Genomic DNA, 21,164 nt, shown 5'->3' with positions numbered 1-21,164 from the left:
ATAGGGACTGACGTACAGTCTGCTAAACACTAATACACAACCTGCTTGGTCCACAAAAGTTCTTATAAGGACTGGTAACTTGGTATAGGGTGCTACGGTACATAGGCTTGAGTGCGGTACAGTCTGCTGTTCTGTAAGGACCGCTATAGGTCCACAATAGATAGGGTTGACGTGCACCACTGCTGACCGCTCACCTATACTGCAGCAGTCCTTCAGCGGTATAGGGACTAAGAGTTTTGTCACAGGGTCATTTAAAAAATGACATGCAGAGGAAGAGGCAGGCCCTTCCGCAGGGGTGGTAGGGGTAGGGCAGGAGCAACAGGCTTGAGCCAAAGTGGGAAGTTGCAGAAGGTGCGTTCAATTACTTTAAAGGATGCACCAGACTTGGTTGAGTGGCTCGCTCAGCCTTACTCTTCTGCACCCTCCTCATCCTCTCGATCTGCACCCTCTTCTTCACTCTCTGCTATGTGCACCCCCAAAGACACTACCACCAACAACACGACCACCACCACCACCACCACATACCTTCCGCTTGAGTCACTGGAATTATTTTCCGATCCATATCAAGAGGACATTTCTGATGCGCAGCCACTCTTGGTATTGGATCAGGAAGAGGAGGTAGCAACAAGCGCTACTCAGCAGTCTGACGCCAGTACCCAGATCAGCCCAAGGAGGAGGTTGGTCCCCGGTGTTGCTGCCTACTCTACTTATAGCGGTGGGGAAGGTGACGTTGATGATGACGTGTCTAGTGATGTCACGTGGGTGCCCACAAGAGAGGAAGAGGAGGGGAGTTCAGAGGGAGATATGGACCAGCAGATAGGGAGGAGAAGCAGCAATGACTTACATTGCACAGCAGGGACAAAGCAGACTGCAAATGTATCAGGAGCGAGTCATCGACCATGTACGGTCACATCTGGCGCTCCCAGGACACCGGCACATGGCTCCGCAGTGTGGGCTTTTTTTAACGTGTCCGCTGCTGACAATAGCGTTGCCATCTGCAATCTTTGCAGTCAACGCGTTAGTCGCGGTAAGCCCAATACTCACCTAGGGACGACCGCCTTAAGAAGGCACATGAGCAGCCATCACCGAGCCCAGTGGGAGCAACGGAACACACAAAGCCACACTGCAGGCTCTCACCGTCCAGCCTCGTCTTCTACTTCTCCTTCTCCTCTCTCCTCACAATTGTCCTCCACTCCACCTTCCATCACGCCAAGCTCACATTTTTCTGCAAAAAGGCAGGCTTCCGTGGGCCTAATGTTTGAGCGTAAAAAAATGATGACGCCGGATAACCCTCTTGCCCAACGGTTGGCGGCTGGCTTGTCAGAACTCATAGCCCGCCAACTACTGCCATATAAACTGGTGGACTCGGAGGCCTTTCGCAAATTTGTGGCCATTGGAACACCACAATGGAAGGTCCCAGGAAGGAAGTATTTCTCAGAGAAGGGCATCCCAGAGCTATATGGCCATGTTCAGCGGCAAGTGAATGTATCTCTGGCACACAGTGTCGGTGCCAAGATACATCTGACCACAGACACGTGGTCTAGCAAACACGGGCAGGGAAGGTATATCAGTTTTACTGCCCACTGGGTGAACCTTCTGACGGCCGTCAAGCATGTAACCCGTGGCACCCGTGTAGATTTGGTTTTACCGCCACGGATTGCATGCAGGCCTGACTCTTCTTCTCCTCCTCCTACTCCATCCTCCTCCCTCTCCTCCTCAGCTGCCTCCTCCTTTTCCGCTGCTAGCGTCTCTTCCACTGCACCGCCCAAGCTCCCCAGAACCTATTCCACATGCCAGGTGAGACGTTGCCATGCCGTGCTGCGTCTGTTGTGCCTGGAAGCAAAGAGCCACACTGGCCCGGCACTCCTTTCAGCTTTGCGTTCACAGGCAGATGAGTGGCTAACACCGCTCAATTTGACAGTTGGTAAAGTGGTGTGTGACAACGGTGCCAATCTGCTTAGCGCATTGAAACAGGGCAAAATCACGCACGTGCCGTGCATGGCACACGTCTTAAACTTGGTCGTGCAGCGATTCCTTGTCAAATACCCTGGGGTCCAGGACATCTTGCGGCAGGCAAGGAAAATCTCGGCCCATTTCAGAAGATCTTACACGGCCATGGCTCGCCTTGCTGACATTCAGCGGCGACACCATCTGCCGGTCAGACGTCTTATTTGCGATTGCCCGACGCGATGGAACTCAACCTTCTATATGCTTGATAGGCTGCTCCAGCAGAAACGTGCAGTTAACGTCTACCTGTATGAACTCTGCGAAAGAAACGGTTCTGGGGAGCTGGGTTTTTTTTCACCGCGCCAGTGGCTGCTCATGCGCGACACATGCAGACTTCTGCGGCCATTTGAGGAGATCACCAAACTGGTCAGTCGCAGCCATGGCGCCATCAGTGACATGGTACCTTATGCCTTCTTTCTGGAGCGTGCATTGCGTCGTGTCATTGATCAGGCTGTGGAGGAGCAGGAGCGGGAAGATGAGGAAGTCGCAATGCTGGATGAATTCCCAGGGGGGGCTACTCTATCTGAGACAAGTCAACAACAGGAGTCTGATGAGGAGTCAGAGGAGGATGGTGCCGGGGCGGATGAGCAGGAGCAAGAAGAGCATGCTTTAAACCTTTCTGGGATCCCTGTTGTGCGAGGATGGGGAGAGGAGAATGAAGAGGACGACATTATCCTGGATGATGAGCAGGAGCCAGGCCACCACACCGCTTCCACTTTAGTGCAAATGGGGGCCTTCATGCTCCAGTGTTTTAATAGGGACCCCCGTATAAAAAGCATGAGGGTCAAGGACCAGTACTGGGTGGCAACGTACTTAGACCCCCGGTACAAACACAAAATGGCGGAAATGTTACCGCCGTCGCAGAGGGCTGTCAGAATGCAGCACTTCCAGGCCTTGCTTCGAGAAATGCTGCATTCTGCTTTTGCGTGCGCTGGCAGAGGAGCAATTCCCACTCCCAGAGAAGGATTTGCGGGTACCAATCCAACAGCGCCTGCAAGAAGAGGCCGGTTTGAAGATGTGTTGGTGACTTCGGATATGAGGTCATTCTTTCAGCCGACCCATCGACAGGTGTCATCCGGATCCAGCATCAGGGAACGCCTAGACCGTCAGGTGTCCGACTACATTGGGTTAACGGCCGATGTGGACGCTCTGAGGAGTGATGAACCCCTAGACTACTGGGTGGGCAGGCTTGACCTCTGGCCAGAGCTTGCCCAATTTGCAATCGAACTGTTGGCTTGCCCCTCATCCAGTGTCCTGTCCGAAAGGACGTTCAGCGCAGCAGGGGGGATTGTGACCGATAAGCGTACTCGCCTAGCTCACCACAGTGTTAACTACCTCACATTTCTAAAAATGAATGAGGCATGGATCTCGGAGGAATTCAACACATGTGATCAGTAGACCATGTATATGTCTATAAACAATTTTTGGAATCAAGCACACAGACCTTCTTAATTCATTTGGCTCACTTCCCTGACCCAAAAAAGCACACCGTACTATATGCCCCTACCCTCCTCTTTGAAGAGGTTGAGCGGTGTCATATTTCTACTGGGGCTGCTTATTATGAGGGGTTCCCACCATCCCTGTGCTGTGCTGACTTCCTCCTGGGTGTTCTTATTATGAGGGGCTCCCACCATCCCTGTGCTGTGCTGACTTCCTCCTGGGGGTTCTTATTATGAGGGGATCACACCATCCCTGTGCTGTGCTGACTTCCTCCTGGGGCTGCTTACGGTGCTGCTGTCAGCGCTGTATGTCACGGAGCTGCTGTCAGCGCTGTATGTCACGGAGCTGCTGTCAGCGCTGTATGTCACGGAGCTGCTGTCAGCGCTGTATGTCACGGAGCTGCTGTCAGCGCTGTATGTCACGGAGCTGCTGTCAGCGCTGTATGTCACGGAGCTGCTGTCAGCGCTGTATGTCACGGAGCTGCTGTCAGCGCTGTATGTCACGGAGCTGCTGTCAGCGCTGTATGTCACGGAGCTGCTGTCAGCGCTGTATGTCACGGTGCTGCTGTCAGCGCTGTATGTCACGGAGCTGCTGTCAGCGCTGTATGTCACGGAGCTGCTGTCAGTGCTGTATGTCACGGAGCTGCTGTCAGCGCTGTATGTCACGGAGCTGCTGTCAGCGCTGTATGTCACGGAGCTGCTGTCAGCGCTGTATGTCACGGTGCTGCTGTCAGCGCTGTATGTCACGGAGCTGCTGTCAGCGCTGTATGTCACGGAGCTGCTGTCAGCGCTGTATGTCACGGAGCTGCTGTCAGCGCTGTATGTCACGGAGCTGCTGTCAGCGCTGTATGTCACGGAGCTGCTGTCAGCGCTGTATGTCACGGAGCTGCTGTCAGCGCTGTATGTCACGGAGCTGCTGTCAGCGCTGTATGTCACGGAGCTGCTGTCAGCGCTGTATGTCACGGAGCTGCTGTCAGCGCTGTATGTCACGGAGCTGCTGTCAGCGCTGTATGTCACGGAGCTGCTGTCAGCGCTGTATGTCACGGAGCTGCTGTCAGCGCTGTATGTCACGGTGCTGCTGTCAGCGCTGTATGTCACGGAGCTGCTGTCAGCGCTGTATGTCACGGAGCTGCTGTCAGTGCTGTATGTCACGGAGCTGCTGTCAGCGCTGTATGTCACGGAGCTGCTGTCAGCGCTGTATGTCACGGAGCTGCTGTCAGCGCTGTATGTCACGGTGCTGCTGTCAGCGCTGTATGTCACGGAGCTGCTGTCAGCGCTGTATGTCACGGAGCTGCTGTCAGCGCTGTATGTCACGGAGCTGCTGTCAGCGCTGTATGTCACGGAGCTGCTGTCAGCGCTGTATGTCACGGAGCTGCTGTCAGCGCTGTATGTCACGGAGCTGCTGTCAGCGCTGTATGTCACGGTGCTGATGTCAGTGCTCTGTATTACGGTGCTGCTGTCAGTGCTCTGTATCTCCTGCACCCTCTTGTTTGCCTACCCTGGTCCCTGACCTTCCCTCTCCTCCATTGCCTTCATTAGCTCCATAGTCCTGAATTGTCAGAACAATTTCCCAAATAAAAAAAAAATGCTTGTAGTTATCGATCCCAAATTCACCTCATACATGTATTATGCTATTGTCCAGGTGGTGGGACTACGTGCTACCCCCTAATAATTACCCCGTGGCCGCAAATTCGACCTAAAGGTTTGCGAAATTCGCCTCCCATTGAAGTCAATGGAGCCCGCGGCGAACGGTCGTTTTCGCGAACGTTTGTGTCCGTTCGCGTTTCGCGTTCGCGAAACGTCCCGTCGGAAGTTCGTCCATCACTAATTGCATACACATGGCAGGACTTTTTCAGCCAACTTTCACCAAATCACGTGTTTTTTTCTGCTCTTTACCGCCACCTTTGGTCAACTTCTGTATTGTTGTCTGATCTTTTGCATTGGTTCTGAGCATGCGTGTTTGTTCTTTGTACAAAAGTCCTATGGTTTTCTGTACCCACGATCAGACTTTGCTACATCAGACTTTTGTTGCCAGAAAGTTTGTCCGTTCGTACAGCCAACAAAAGTCAGATGAAAACCGAAAAAGTTTGTCCGATGGAGCGTACACACGGTCGGATGTTGTTCCAAAACAGCTAATTTGCATGTTTGTTGTCAAAAAGTCTGATTGTGTGTATGGGCCTTAAGTCTCACTTTGTGAGTCACTAGTCCTGTTTATCCCATAAAAATAATTTAACCCTAATTTGTTTTATTAACCTACTGCTCCCCTTTTTCCCTTAGCTATTTTGTTTTTGCCATTGGCGTGTAATGTCATAGATGACTTATCTTTTTTGGTCAGGTAGCGAGGTGTGGATATTTTTTCTTTATCCATTTTTTATTTGTTTTTGTAGCACCTCGTTTAGGGCCAGTTCACACAAGAACGCAGTGCGGAAAAGGCATGTTCCATGCACATTTCCCGCACTGCATTCAAAAAGCACTGCCTTTGCAATATGCTGCGGGTGCCAATACATTGTTAATGGCACCCTAAAAGCAGATTGCAAACGCAGTACCATGCCATTTTCTTGTAGCGCGTTTTTCAGAAGTGGTGCATGCACTACTTTTTTGTACATTCTGGTGCAAATTGCAGCCAGTTCAAATGAATGGACTGCCAAATAGCACTGCAGGGGAATGCACAGGAATGTGGAATACGTTCCTATGCAATTCTGGTGTGAACCAGCCCTAAGGAAAACTACAAAACATTTTAAAAAGCCTTTGATTCATGTTTTAATAACTTTACTATGTACCAAAAACATAACTGAATTACGTACACAAATCAACCATAACATTGTGACCACTGATAGGTAAAGTGAATAACATTGATTGTCTTGTTACAATGGTACCTTAACCACTTGACCACTGGACACTTAAACCTCCTTCCTAACCAGACCAATTTTCAGCTTTCAGTGCTCTCACAATTTGAATGACAATTACTCAGTCATGCAAAACTGTACCCATATGAAATGTTTGTCCTTTTTTTTACACAAATAGAGCTTTTTTTTGGTGGTATTTAATCACCGCTGGATTTTTTTATTTTTTTTTGCGCTATAAATCAAAAAAGATTGAAAATTTGCAAAAAAAAAATAATAATTATTTGTTTCTGTTAAAATTTATTGCAGAGTATTGGCAGAGTATTGGCAGAGGATTGCAGAGTACTGCAGAGTATTGGCAGAGTACTGCAGAATATGGGCACTGAGCAGCACTGTGGGCACTACAGATCCAGCCCACAGCACTGCTGCAAACAATCTCTCCCTTCTCCCCTCACACTGTACAGATCAGTACAGAGAGGGGAGGGGGGGAGAGAGGAACTGGCATCATGACATGACGCAGTTTGTTTACAAGTGATCGCTCTTTCATTTGATGGAGCAATCACATGGTAAAAGGCCGCTACCAGTGGCCATTTACCGTGATCTGTGATGCACCGGGTCTTCCAGATCCGACGATCACGGATTTTTACAGGAGTGTGCTCCCAGAATAAACCAACTGCGCTGTAGCCATTTTTCGTCTATGGCCCGGTTGGCAAGTGGTTAAAGTGGGTGGAATATATTATGTGGCAAGTTAACATGTTGTTCCTGAATTTGAAAAATTGGCATGGATAAGGATTTGAGCAACTCTGATAAGGGTCAAATTGTAATGGCTAGACAACTTGATCAGAACAACTCCAAAACTGCAGCTCTTATTGGATGTTCCCTGTCTGCAGTGGTCAGGACATACCAAAAGTGGTACAAGGAAGAAAAACTGGTGAACCAGCGACATGGTCATGGGCTCATTGATGCACGTGGGAGCGAAGGCTGGCCCATGTATTCCAGACCAATAAAAAAGCTAATGTAGCTCAAATTGCTGATACAATTAATGTTGGTTCCAATAGAAAGGTGCCAGAGCACACTGCACATGACAGTTTGCAAATGGGACTGTGTAGCAACAGACCAGTCAGGGGGCCTGTGCTGACTGCTATCTACAGCCAAAAGTGTCTGCAATGGGCATATAAACATCAGAACTGGACCACGGAGCAATGTTAGAAGATGGCCTGGCCTGATGAATTAAGTTTTCTTTTTCATCATGTGGATGGGTAGGTATGTGTATGTTACTTACCTGAGGAAGATATGGCACCAGGCTGCACTATTGGAATAAGGCAAGCCGGCAGAGACAGTGTGATGCTTGGGCAATGCTCTGCTGGGAAACCTTGGGTCTTGCTATGCATGTGGATGTTACTTTGACACGTACCACCGACCTAAACATTGTTGCTGACCAAGTGCACTCCTTCGTGGAAATGGTATTCCCTGATAGCAGTGGCCTCTTATAGCAAACTAAATGGTTTGAGGGACATAAAAAAAATAGTTTAAGGCAGGGATCACCAAACTACGGCCCTCCAGCTGTTGCAGAACTACATGTCCCATGAGACATTGTCAAACTCTGACATTCCCAGACATGACTAGGCATGATGGGAATTGTAGTTCCTGAACAGCTGGAGGGCCATAGTTTGAAGACCCCTGGTTTAAGGTGTGGACTTTTCCTCCAGATTTTTCAGATATAAATCCAATGGAGCATCTGTGGGATTAGCTGGAAAAGCAAGTCTGATCCATGGAGACCCCACTTCGCAATTTACAGGGCTTAAAGGATCTGCTACCGATGGCTTGGTGCCAGATACCACAGCATACCTTCAGAGGTCTGGTGGTGTCCATGCCTTGATGGGTTAAGGCAGTTTTGGCAGAAAAAGAGGTTAGGTCATAATACTAGGTACATGACCATAATGTTACGGCTAATCAGTGAATATAAAAAAGACAAAACGCAAAGTACAATTTGCTGTTTGGATGAGTTATAATCAACTTAGTCCACATATAGAAGATCACATTTTGGTTATCTTAATGTGAATGAAGATCTGACTATGTTTCATTATACATAATATGATTTAATAATATTGGTTCAACCTCATAACAAATCCCCATTACAGTCAGTTTTTTTATTGACCAACTTCATGGCTGGTGGTTGTGGTTAGTGATTGTAATTTCTTCAGCCAGCTCAGCCATTATACATGCTCAATCTATCTCAGCTTTGGGAGTGGATTGTACCTTAGCAACTTTGTATTAGTTGTCAGATGACCTTTGTTACTTTGCACAACCCTAAAGTAACTTTACATTAACTGTCATAGTGAGCCTGCCGTTGATCTTATGAATATAGGTAAAGGTATAGTTTCAGATAAATGAATGAACTGTAGATGAAGAGAAGCTTATTAACCAATAATTAATAGTAGAGTATTGCTGTGGATTTAACAAACAACATACAACACAAGTTATTTTTTAAGGAGATTCTTTCTTACAGAATGAACATGAGTATCATACATATCTGGGTGATTCGTAGGTTTCACGCATATTTGTGAACATGGATTTCACACATATTTTTGCTAGTTTGCAGACAGATTAGGCAAGTAGGGTGTTCTGTCTCTACATTCCTAAACTAAGTGATCACACTGAAAGTCTGAGGTCACATATTTGTTCCTTGTTAGCACACTTTGTAATTTTTATGTTAAAACCGCAGTGGAATTCAAATAGCAAGATTTGCCCCAGATGAATTCATTCATAATGAAGAAATATAGAGGCTGTCACTGTTGAAGTCTCCTTCTGAAAGTGCTTGTAATAATGTAGATTAATTCAGGGGGATTCATAAGGGCAGTTGTAGACACCCTTTACAATTCTGCCGTGGCTCAGCATCAAAAGTGTCAGTGCTTGCGCCCAGTTCATGTACCTTTCACAGACAGGTACATCAATGTGTCCATATCTACAGCGGGGAAAGAGTGCCCACACTGTCCAATCCTTCCGTGATGCAGTCACTTCTGCCTTCTTTCCCCGGCCACTGCGCCTCTCACACTGACAGGTGCGTGGCAGAGGTGTTTTGTACTAGGGGCATGTGAAGCCTGATTGGGAATTGAGAGACTAGTTCACCATCAGATCTGTTCCAGTGACAGTGCACGGGTGTGGGAGGATACATAGCAGCTCTTCAGTCCAATAGTGGCTTTCGAATCCACCCACTGCTGTGCGCTGTCACTCAAAAGTGAAGCAGACCTAATGGGCAAATATAGGCAGGGTCCATAGTTGGGTACAGACATCAGCTGTATCCCTGCCTCTTTTGCTTACACATAGCTGTAAGCCAGGGAATCTTCCAGGGCGACAGCTAAATGAGGCAGGTAATAAAGAACTGTGCAACATACATGACAGCTTCTCAGCACAGGAGCTGTCTGCTCTGAGCACTGGTGTACCTCTGTAAGCCTGATCAAAGTTGGTCTTAATTGACGCCAGTTTCCTAAATGGAGAACTGGCAATAATTCTTTATGAATTTGTTGTTGCAATACAGATAGATTCTTAAAGTGGCTGTAGTAAGAACTCCCTGAATCTGCTACATGTGTTGGTAATATTACTGACACTGGCACAAATGCTTGCGTGAATTAGACACAGGTAGTTCTTAAGAAAACTACAGCCAGGAAAATTGTTATTAGGGCCATTTTGATTTCCCTTCATTGTCTTTAATACACTCTAAGGTACTGACCTAAACAAAGTGCGCAAAGTGACTTCTCTCTGACATTTCATCTGTATACTTGTTCCAGTTCCAGTTCAATTTCTCAGAAATAACGCTTGAAAGACAGACAGCTAGCATTTTGAGAAGGTCAACAATGGCAGTCCCCGTTTTTCTTTTAGTACGGCTTAATTTTTATATATATATGTATATAATACTACTTCTGTCCAAAATATTTTTTTACATTGCCTACCATTAGAGAAGGGCAAGTGTGCTGCACCCAAAATAAGACCAGCAAAAAAGATGTTGATGTTGTTACCTTACAAAAGTTACTACTTGCTCCTTCTTCCAATGCATCGCAATGTAGAGCTGTTACAGTAGCTATCTGTGTTTAGCATATTTTTATTGTTTTATCATATATAAATACTAAATCATATTTTTCTCTACACTTAAACATTGATACATCTTTATGTTTCCTTCATTTAGACATGACACATTAGGTAAAATAAACAAAAAAGGGTAAATCTAGTTAGCCCTAAGCTTCTAATATATCACACCATAATAAAAAAAATAAAAAAATAAAACAATTCTCTCTGTTTCCTCTCAAGAGCCCTGATCCTCTTCTGTTCTATTCCTCCCTCCCCTCTGCCTTACTTGCAGCTAATTTTACTTGATATCAGTTTAACATCCCAAAATCCCATCCCCCCTCCTTCCCACCTAAACTGTGCCTTGTTGTCCCACATGTTCTTATTCTTCTTAAAGTATGCCAAACCAAAACTCAAAAAAAACAAACAAAAAAAACTGTAGGAGGTGGGGGTGAGGTTCCCACTCTCTAAATAGTCAATATTAGCAATCCTTCATTGGTGTATTGTATAGGAAGGACTAGTAAAGTAGGGTGAAAGGTGCCTATGTCTTTTTAAAAAAAAGGGGGGGGGTTTGCCTCCGTGGGATACATACAAACTGTTATCTTGGCAGTTCATCTTCATCTTTCCTTAACTAAAACTTCTATCCCATCCCACCTATCCTAAACCTATGTCCCTGTTTATGGGCCTACCCCTCTGCTTTTTAAATATAAATTGCATCTCTCCCTGAATATTCTGTTTCAGATGACCTACTCCTTAATTATCTAACTCCGCTACTACCACTAATGAACGTAGCATATATTGGGGACTGTTTACATCCCTTCTAAACTCTATAAAATTTGTCATTAGAATCTCTATGGATTTATACAAGGTCTTCCATAAAACAATGTTTAGGTATTGATCCTTTAGCCACATCCAACAAGTGCATTTTTACTGAGTTTCTGTATTTTCCTAAGCTAGCCGTAGCATGGAAACAGCATTGCCAGGGGTCAAATGAAATTTCAGTTCCACAAATAATTCCAAACATATTTCCTTTTAGTATTCTTGTATGATTGGGCACTGAGTTCCCACAGCACCATATTCTTACCAACATCTTGTTGATAATGTGGGACATCTTGCTGATAATGTGGGGTCCAACTAGTGAATCCTTGATGGAACGTAATACCACCTGGCTAGTAATTTAAGATTAATTTCCTTTACCAACAAGTCTACAGACCATAGGTATATTAATTCTAAATATTTACGCTTTTGATCCTCTGATATTGTTTAATATAGCTCTTGTTCCCATGTCAGAGAGATGGGGTTTCAAATTCTATAAGAAACACTAGCAAACAGTAGATAAGAGATATTGTCTATACTTCCATGAGTCTCCGTTCAGCCAGTGCCAAGTCATTTCCCAAATATAGGCAGTGTGCATAGTTGGGTAATGACATCAGCTGTATCCATGGTCCTTTTGCTTACATATAATTTAAAGCAAAATAATTTTTCAGGGTGACAGTTAAATGAGGTAGGGGATACAGAACATTTTCAAGAAAGCTGTGAGCATTAGCGTATAATAATTAAAATGCAATAATTCTTCATGAATTTGAAAGTGACGATAGTAAGAACTCTGATATTGTTAAATCTAGCTCTCATTCACATGTCAGAGAGATGGGGTTACAAATTCTATGGGAGATATTATCTATTCTCCCAAGAGTCTAAGCTAAACATACTCTACTTTGATCCTTATTCCGGCAGAGAGTGCATTATGTTACCGTGTAGAACATCATTTAATCTCAGTATGCTTCTGTAGTCCACTTGTGAAAAGTCCTATGGTTGCTATAGCCTACTTCACACAATTATATTTTGTTTTACTTTAAAAAAATAATGCATGCATAGTGTTTTAAAGGGTTGTCTGCTTTCTTTTTTTATCTAGTATACATGCAACAAGTCCATACCCTTCTTTGTTTTTCTGTATCAAGCAATAGGTCAAAAATCAATTGTTAAACTAGACTAAATGTAGATATGAAGACGTTATTAATAACATGCTATTTTTATTTTTCAGGTGTGTGTGCTGTTGGCAAACCAATGTGCCTTCTTTTTGAATACATGGCCCATGGAGACTTAAATGAGTACTTGCGTCATAGGTCCCCTAGAGCTTTAAGCAGCTTAAGTCACATCAGTCTTGCCACAAAAGTTCGACTTTCAGACATGAATCCATCTCCATTATCTTGCACAGATCAACTACACATTGCCCGTCAGGTATCTGCAGGAATGGCCTATCTATCAGAACGGAAGTTTGTCCATCGAGATTTGGCCACTAGAAATTGCTTGGTTGGTGAAAGCATGGTGGTTAAAATTGCAGACTTTGGTCTCTCAAGGAACATATATTCAGCTGATTATTATAAGGCCAATGAAAACGATGCTATTCCTATCCGATGGATGCCTCCAGAGTCCATATTTTACAACCGTTATACAACTGAATCAGATGTCTGGGCATATGGTGTTGTCTTATGGGAAATATTCTCATATGGTATGCAACCATACTATGGAATGGCTCATGAAGAAGTCATCTACTATGTAAGAGATGGAAATATTTTGTCATGCCCTGAAAACTGTCCATTGGAGCTGTATAATCTAATGCGGCTCTGCTGGAGCAAGATGCCTGCCGATCGCCCAAGTTTTGCTTCTATCCATCGTATCTTAGAGCGCATGTATGACAGAACAGTTTCTGCTGATGTGTGAAAGACACGTGTAAATTACCAACTAAATGTACTCTTGCATAGTAGCGCTTGGTCTCCGATGACTTGCTGTGATATGTGTAATTAAACTGTTATTCAGCACATACATTAGTAGGCATTGGAAAGAAGTCACCAGAAAGGAAGAAAATGCTCATGTACTTATAACATAACTGAATAACAAATAAAAACACTCAGTGAAGTAAATGTATATTTTTGGAAAAAAATGGGGTGAAAATGGCAAAAGCTTAATTTTTAAAATCACAGTGTAAACTAGCAACATATGAAAACAAACACCGTGGACATTTCAAGTTAACACACATTTAGAAAACAAAAATAGTCAGCTATAGTGCATTTTCACATTAACATAAAAAAAATATTTTATAAACGTTTTAATAACCCAATTCATTCCTGTTATTTTATAGAAAGCACAGTGTTTTCCTGAATATAACCAAGTGCAGGGTATAAGTACTTATTTACATAACTATATGTATGTTTCAATCATCAAAATACTAGAATTTACAAGTATCAAAGAATATTGGTTACATTCAAATTGAATATTTAAGGTCAGAAAATCATTGGGACCCACTAGCCACCTCCCGGATGTCTGTATGGTGGAATTTGAGCACTTGGTATCTCAAACGTTCTACAATCTGCCAGTTGACGATCTGAAGAATTCTCAGAATTTTGTGGGTCCAGCATAGCAGGAAGCATTTATGAGATGAGTGAAAACGAGAAGGGTCAATTCTAAGAATGTCACCAAGTACATATTTGCATCTCACCTGCTTCTACTAAAAACACAGGTTGGGAACCAAAAGGGGGCCTGTTGTTTGACTACATAATGATTAAGTAAAACAAAAATAATATGTACAAACAATACAAAAAGCAGCCAAAATGTAAAAAAATCTGTGATTTTGAAAACCAAAATCAATGCTATGAATGTGGACAAAATTGGAATGTAATTTTGGTCTAGAGTACACAGATACTGGTGGCAGAAATGGAGATGATCAGGGCCATGTAAACCTATCATTTCTTTATCATTTTCTACACTGTCTTTCTTGGAACTTTTGATTAACATTATGAAATTCTTATCATTGGAGTTCCTAATGATGTAAACTCCAAAGTAAGGGTATTTATAGGTACAAAATTTCCAGAAACAATAAGCAGAAAAAAATCCTATGCAGATATAAATCCTGACTGTATGTCATTTCATTTGCAAAAGAACTGTATATCACATTTTCCATGTTGTAGAAAATATAATTTTTTTTCTTTTTTCATTGATTGTTGCATCTCAATACTGTTGAACTCCTTCCTTACCTTATTTTGGTGACTCCTACACTACATGTGTGCACTCCAGTGAACGCTGCATGGCATTTCTCAGGGCGGGTTTCCTGAAGGTGAAAACAATAGAACATGCATGTGCATGTTCAGGAGTAACAGTCGCTTATAGTCCCCACTATAAGTACATTTGACAGGATGACAATGCAGGAGAGTGAGTGGGAGACAGATTGTTGTCACCCTATAACAGTAAGTTCCTGAACAGGGACTTTAATGGCAGGATAATCAGGTATTATTTTAATGAAAACTTAAAAGATATTAAAAATTACTTGTGAAATTACATTAACATGTTAAAGCTTTTATGAGTTTTTCTGATTGGGTTTACATCTACTTTAAAGCTTTTTCACATGTTTGCTCAATGGCATGCAATGTATAGCTTTACAGTGGTACTATTGATTTATAACAATGTGCAATTTGCATTTCCTTTAACAGTGGATTCTGTTGTAATAAAATAGTACATAATTCTAATGAAATAAAAATCTCAAGACAATTTCATGGCACCTACCAATTTTATTTCTTTAAGAGCAAACATTTTTGTTTCTATTAACATTTTATTTTACTTTTTTATTTTAGCTAAATGCAATCGTATGTCACTTTTAAATGTCTTTTTTATTATTATAAATAAACAGTGGATATTTAATGAGTTGTCTATACTATTTTTATTTAGAATAAAGCCATTGCAATCAATCACAAAAAGAATTAGTTCACTTTTAACTATTTCAATTTTAGGTAAATGATGAAGAATAAAATAATTGTATTTATATTTCTATGACCTTGTGCCTATAGCTTTTTAGGGGGGAATGTTCAGCATACAGTCCTTGTATCTTTTAAGTGCCACATTGTTTTTAGGAGGAAAGAGTGTATGCAGCAAACAGCTCAGTATACACAAGTACCTAGGGAAGAGTTCATATAGCTTGTGTTGGCGTTATGCTACCATAAACATTTCTTGTTCCAGATATGGCCCATTGACTTTCACTTCTACCTCATTAGTTGGCACCAACATATAATGCCACTCAAAGTCCTGCAAGTGCATCCAACCCTGTGTGAACTAATTTATAGGATTCTAGAGGTGATTTTAGAACGTTAGAGGACGTGGAAATGCCTTGGCAGTTTCTGATGCTGATCCCTGTGCATTCACACCTACAGAATTTTTGGTTTGAATGGACTATCTTGGTACTTGGCAATGAATAACAACTAATAAATAATAAAAAATATATAATGTTTAATAAAGACAAAATATATATATATACAAACAATAAATCTTTTAAAATGGTATACACCACAGTTTAACAAGCTACTGTCGGGTTCCCCCATAGAGTTTCTGTTGAAGAGGGGTATACAAAATTTCCTCAACCGGTTTCGCACGAACCGCTTCTTCAGGAGGATAGTCTATAGAGTAGATAATATATTTAAACAAAACATAATCAACAAAGCGGGCATATATAAACAGGAGGTCTGTAAACATGAAATGGCAAACCTGGAATGGCAATTATGAGTAGCAGAATTTAGCAAATTTGTTAAAACCCACTTCACAGATAAACATTCAAATAAACATTCGTACAAACATACATACGAAAATTCTCAGTACATTTGATAACTTGAAGGATTTCATTCGAAAGTACTTACAAATTTTATTTGCTTTTAACATTTCATTTTAGAAAGAATTAACTTTCCGAAAAGAAAACAACATACACTGTTAAAATTTTGTTCAAGAAAATTTTTTCATCCCGCTCCTCCAATTTTCTCCTTACTGTAGTCAAAAACAAATGTTGATTTGACCCCACTAAGAATTAGAAAACAAAGCCAATGTTCTTAAAATGATGTTTGGCCAACTTTAGGAGCTGGCAGGTAAAAAATACACTATATTACCAAAATTATTGGGACGCCTGCCTTTACACGCACATAAAATGGGATTACCACCGATGGAATCTTTTTTTAATTTTTTTTATTTTTAATAAAGGACTTTTTTTTTCTCTGTCATGTGTGTTTTTTTTAACATTCTTTTACACTTTCTTTGTGAAATGGTAGGGGTACTTTTGTACCCCCTTACCATTTCAAATAGGGGGGTGGGATCTGGGGGTCCCCTTGTTAAAGGGGGCTTCCAGATTCTGATAAGCCCCTGGCCTGCAGACCCCCACAACCACCAGCTCATCAACATGGGGACAAGGTGCTTTGCGGGGTCACAGACCCCCAAAGCATCCTTCCAATGTTGAGGGCATGTGGCCTGGTACAGTTCAGGGGGGGGGTTGCTCTCTCATCCCCCCTCTTTTCCTGCAACCTGTCAGGTTGCGTGCTCAGATAAAGGGTCTGGCATGGGTATTTAGGGGGAACCCCACGTAATAAAAAATAAAAAAAACAGACCTGAAGGGCCTGGTAATTGAATTTGGGGGAGCCCCACGCTTTTGTTTTGTTTTTTTATCAATGACTATTCTCTGAATTACCGGGAGCCGACAATTCATTATAGCCGAGAGTGATTTTAAATGACTTTTTTTCCTACAGAAATGACACTTTATGCAGGGACAGTCCTAAGCACGGGAAAAATGCACCCCCTTGCAGGCATACTATAGACAACCCCCAAGTAGGAATATTACACTTTTATTGTTTAACTTTAAGCATTATTAAAATTTCTGCTCCCGAAAAAACTGCAGTTTTTAAAACTTTTTTTTGCATTGATCCATGTCCCCTGGGGCAGGACCCAGGTCCCCAAACACTTTTTAGGACAATAACTTGCATATTAACCTTGAAAATTAGCACTTTAGATTTTGAATGTTCGAGTCCCATAGACGTTAAAAGGGTTCTAAAGTTTACACAAAGTTTAGGTCTGTTCGCAGGTTCTGGTGCGAACCGAACCAGGGGTGTTCGGCTCATCCTTAGTGGTCACCTACACAACAATAGGGAAAGACAATTAGTCATTCCTTATGATAAATTGTTATGCACATTATATCATCATCTGGCCTTAAAAACTATGTATGTCTCAAAATAAAATGTTAAATGTTCAACAGCTTATCAATAAATTATTTTGAATGGAGATGTCATTAAAACAGACTTAAACCTTCAATTATCAGATTCCCCAAAAAAGCACTGCTCCTTTTTAAAACTACTGCCATTCTATCTCTCTATTCCCTCGTTTCCCTAAAGGCTGGTTGAATATCGGGCTGTTTAACAGAAACCAGCCAACATTTGGCCAGTGTGTACAGCAGGTTCTGTTGAAGGAGCATGCTGGAAGACCAGCAGCCAATTGGTAGCCCCCCCATCAGAACACAATAGCTCAGTAGGGAGATACTACATGCATAGCCCACTGGGTTGAACAAAAAAGAAAAACTATCTGTGTGTACCAGGCTTTACCTCTGGCTGGGAGTGGTCATATAAGGACCATGTGATATTAAACAATATCATTAGGTTTAAAAAATAATATATATCATCTACATAGTGGCCCTGTAAACTAAGTCTTATTGTGTTTTCTGTTTGCTTGTAATGTCCTCTGTGAGCTTCCAAAGCTCTCCTTCAAGCCCTACATTAATTTGCCTGGAATGAGAAGTGGTTATGTACATTATTATTATTATTATTATGTGCATTAGACCTGGTTATGTACATTGCCCTATGCACACTACAAGCCATATAGTCCCTAGTCCATCTTGGGAGAGAGCATGAGAGGTTGGCTACATTCTTACGTACAGTGGGACCCAGTACCAGGACAATATCATCTAGTGCCCAGGGTGAAGACACCCAAAATGTATGAGCATCATGTGTTAGCAAAAATCCCCCTCCACCTCAAAGAAAATAAATAAAAATTGTGAACTAATTGGCACGCTTAGCCCTAAGCATAAATTCCCTTTGCAAGCCAAAATTCTCATCACTGAGCCGACAGGGGGTGTGATGCCGCAGTCACTACTCCTGTTGGCTGATGATCGCAGAAACTCTACTGGCAGTGCCCCCTCCACCACCCATGCTACAGACGCTCGGGGCAGCCATCCCTCCTGGCCCACCTTGTACCTGCCCTGGTGGGACCTTGGAAAACTAACATAATCACCCTCTAGAAGGGAGTTGCATCACAGCAGCTAGAAAAAGGAATTTGAAGATTTGGAGAAGGCTGAGAGCAATAGAAGGTGTTTTTCTGAGTTGAGGATACATAGTGGGATAGAATTTTATTTTTTTAAATCAGGGTTTAGTGGTAGTAAACCAGGGCATTGGGGGATATCTAAAGAAGAGAATCCAATTAGGGCAGCTATATCCATTGCAAAGGTTCAATAAACATGTCTGCAGTTATTCAGATAGTCACTCATTTCTCATTACACCCCTAGACAATTCTGAAGCTAAGGAGATAATCTTCCTTCTCTATTGAGAGACCACTGAAATGTAAATATATAAGCTGTGTAACTTGACAGTCCTGATTTATGCACACGCTTGGCAGACAGCACAGCTACTGTAGGTTGGTGACCTATTTTTTTTTCCAGTGTAGATATGCAATACAGTTTGGTCACCCTTCTGCCCTCGGCCTATAATTGGACAGTGAAGCAGTCCAGTCATCTTGTTAGCATGTTCCAAGTGCTGCTCTGCACTCTTTAGCATGGGGAATTACAAGAGACTGAGAGCAAGGCAGATTCTGGTAAGTACACTAAGTTGCATTTAAAAATATTTTTAGTGATTCTTTAATAAATATACAATTGTATCTATGTGTTATATCTTTTGGTCATTCTCCTTTATTGCAGCACAATTTATGTGAGTTTCCTTAGTCGCAGCAGTCCTTTGGAGTGTATGTATTGATCTAGGAAAGGGAAAGGGATATGCAATTAGTGGACCTCCAGCTGTTACAAAACTACAAGTCCCATCATGCCTCTGCCTCTGGATGTCATGCTTGTGGCTGTCAGAGTCTTACTATGCCTCATGGGACTTGTAGTTGTGCAACAGGTGGAGGTCCACTAATAGCATATCCCTGATCTAGGACATGCCAGTGCACTTCCTGAAAATAAATGTTACCGGTATATGCCAGGTTTTATAAACAAAAATATAAAAAAAATTGTGCAGCGCAACTTTAGGCCGCGTACACACGCGGGGACTGTTCGCTCAACTTTGTTCGTCAAACAGTTTCAGCGGACAGTCCGCTCAAAATTAGCATGGACGGACATGGCCACACACGACGAACGAACAGTCCGCTGAAACCGTGCGCGATGACGTACGTCACGTACGACGGGACTAGAAACAGGAAGTACAAGACACAGCAAAGCACCCTTTGGGCTCCTTCTGCTGACTTTGCGTTAGTAGAAGTTTGGTTAGAGACGATTCGCGATTTTTAGACTTCAGCTTAATTTGTCCGTTCACTGCGGCGCAGTCTACCTGTGAGGTTTATATCTGCCTTTCGGTACGCGTGGATCAGTTGTATCTGTTATTAGGCGCTTCTGGTCCGCTCGTTTCTGTGTTTCAGGTCGTTCTTCATAGGTCTGGCTGTTCTTCAGTGCGTTCAGTTGAGCTTGTCTGTCCAGCCAACCGTTTCAAAGCCATGGAGAGTGGACGTACTCGGGAACGAGTTTGTGCTATATTGGGGCTTGGTGTTTTAGTTGTTATGAATTGTTTTTATTTAATGACTATTTTTTTTTCCCCTGTGTTTGACTCCCCAGTGTCCTTCCACGCCACAGGAATGGCAGACTGTGGCTTCCCAATTCGCTGCCCATTGGGACTTCCCCAACTGCGGAGGGGCGATCGACGGGAAACATGTGAGGATTGTGCCCCCACCCCATTCGGGGTCCTACTATTGGAATTATAAGGGGTTCCATAGTGTGGTGCTAATGGCGGTGGTGTCGCACAATGTGACTTTCTTTATGTGGATGTGGGGAAGAACGGCCGGATGTCTGACAGAGGAGTCTTTAGGCAGACCGAGTTCTGCCACAGTCTCATCACTGGTGGCCTGGACTTGCCACCAGATGCCGAGAATGTGGAGGGTCTACCGTTTGTGTTTCTGGCTGATGAAGCGTTCGGTCTGAGTGAACATCTTATGAAACCCTTCCCCCAAAGGACCCTCACCCCGGAGGGGAGGGTTTTTAATTACCGGCTGGCCAGAGCAAGAAGGGTTGTGGAGAGTGCCTTTGGCATTATGGCCAGCCGGTTCCGTCTGTTACTGACAGCGATCAACCTTGCAGAATATAAACTGAACTATGTGATTCTGTGCTGCTGCATTCTGCACAATTTTCTACGTAAATTTTCAGGTAACCAGTACCTGCAGCCTATTGGGCCTGAGGCCGGACTCATATTTCCAGAACTGACAGGGCTGGATCATGCCCTTCCTTGCTTAGCCCCCCAAACAGCACGTGAGGTGTGTGACCGCTATGTCAGCTATTTTAATGGTAGGGGGGCTATTCCAATGCCAGCTGAGCAATAAAAATGTATTTTTCTTGAAATATGTCTTGTCTGTTCAAATTTTTAAGTTTGGTTCTTGTTTGCTTTTCACGTTGCTTGTCTCCTACATTGTCCTAATTCAGGGATATGCAATTGGCCAACCTCCAGCTGGTGCAAAACTACAAGTCAATCATGCCTCTGGGTCTCATGCTTGTGGCTGTCAGTCTTGCTATGCTTCATGGGACTTGTAGTTCTGCAACAGCTGGATTTCCACTAATTGCATATTCCTGTCCTAGTGCATTTGTATTGCAAAGTGGTTTTTGACAATAGGAAATAAGGCCCTTTGTGACAGAAAACACAAAATGACTTCCCAAACTGGTATTGAGTATTGAAAGAAGTAGACACACACACACACATCTTTTTTTTGATTT

General features: G+C 43.1%; 1 protein-coding gene across 1 annotated transcript in view; it reads left to right on the top strand.

Annotated features, from left to right (window-relative positions):
- The window catches only part of MUSK (muscle associated receptor tyrosine kinase), a 308,402-nt gene extending 293,384 nt beyond the window's left edge, over window positions 1-15,018 (top strand). Inside the window, exon 17 of the mRNA XM_077475264.1 lies at window positions 12,393-15,018. Coding sequence (XP_077331390.1) covers window positions 12,393-13,072 — 680 coding nt within the window. The 3' untranslated portion in view covers window positions 13,073-15,018. The remainder of the gene's footprint in view (window positions 1-12,392) is intronic.
- Window positions 15,019-21,164: the final 6,146 nt, after the last annotated feature.

The sequence above is a fragment of the Lithobates pipiens genome, unplaced genomic scaffold (genome assembly GCF_037356315.1).
Source record: "Lithobates pipiens isolate NorthernLeopardFrog02 unplaced genomic scaffold, aLitPip1_a1.2 Scaffold_13, whole genome shotgun sequence".
Classification (NCBI taxonomy): Eukaryota; Metazoa; Chordata; class Amphibia; order Anura; family Ranidae; genus Lithobates; species Lithobates pipiens.
Note: the sequence above shows the minus strand (reverse complement) of the source record. Positions and strands in the feature narration are given on the sequence as shown.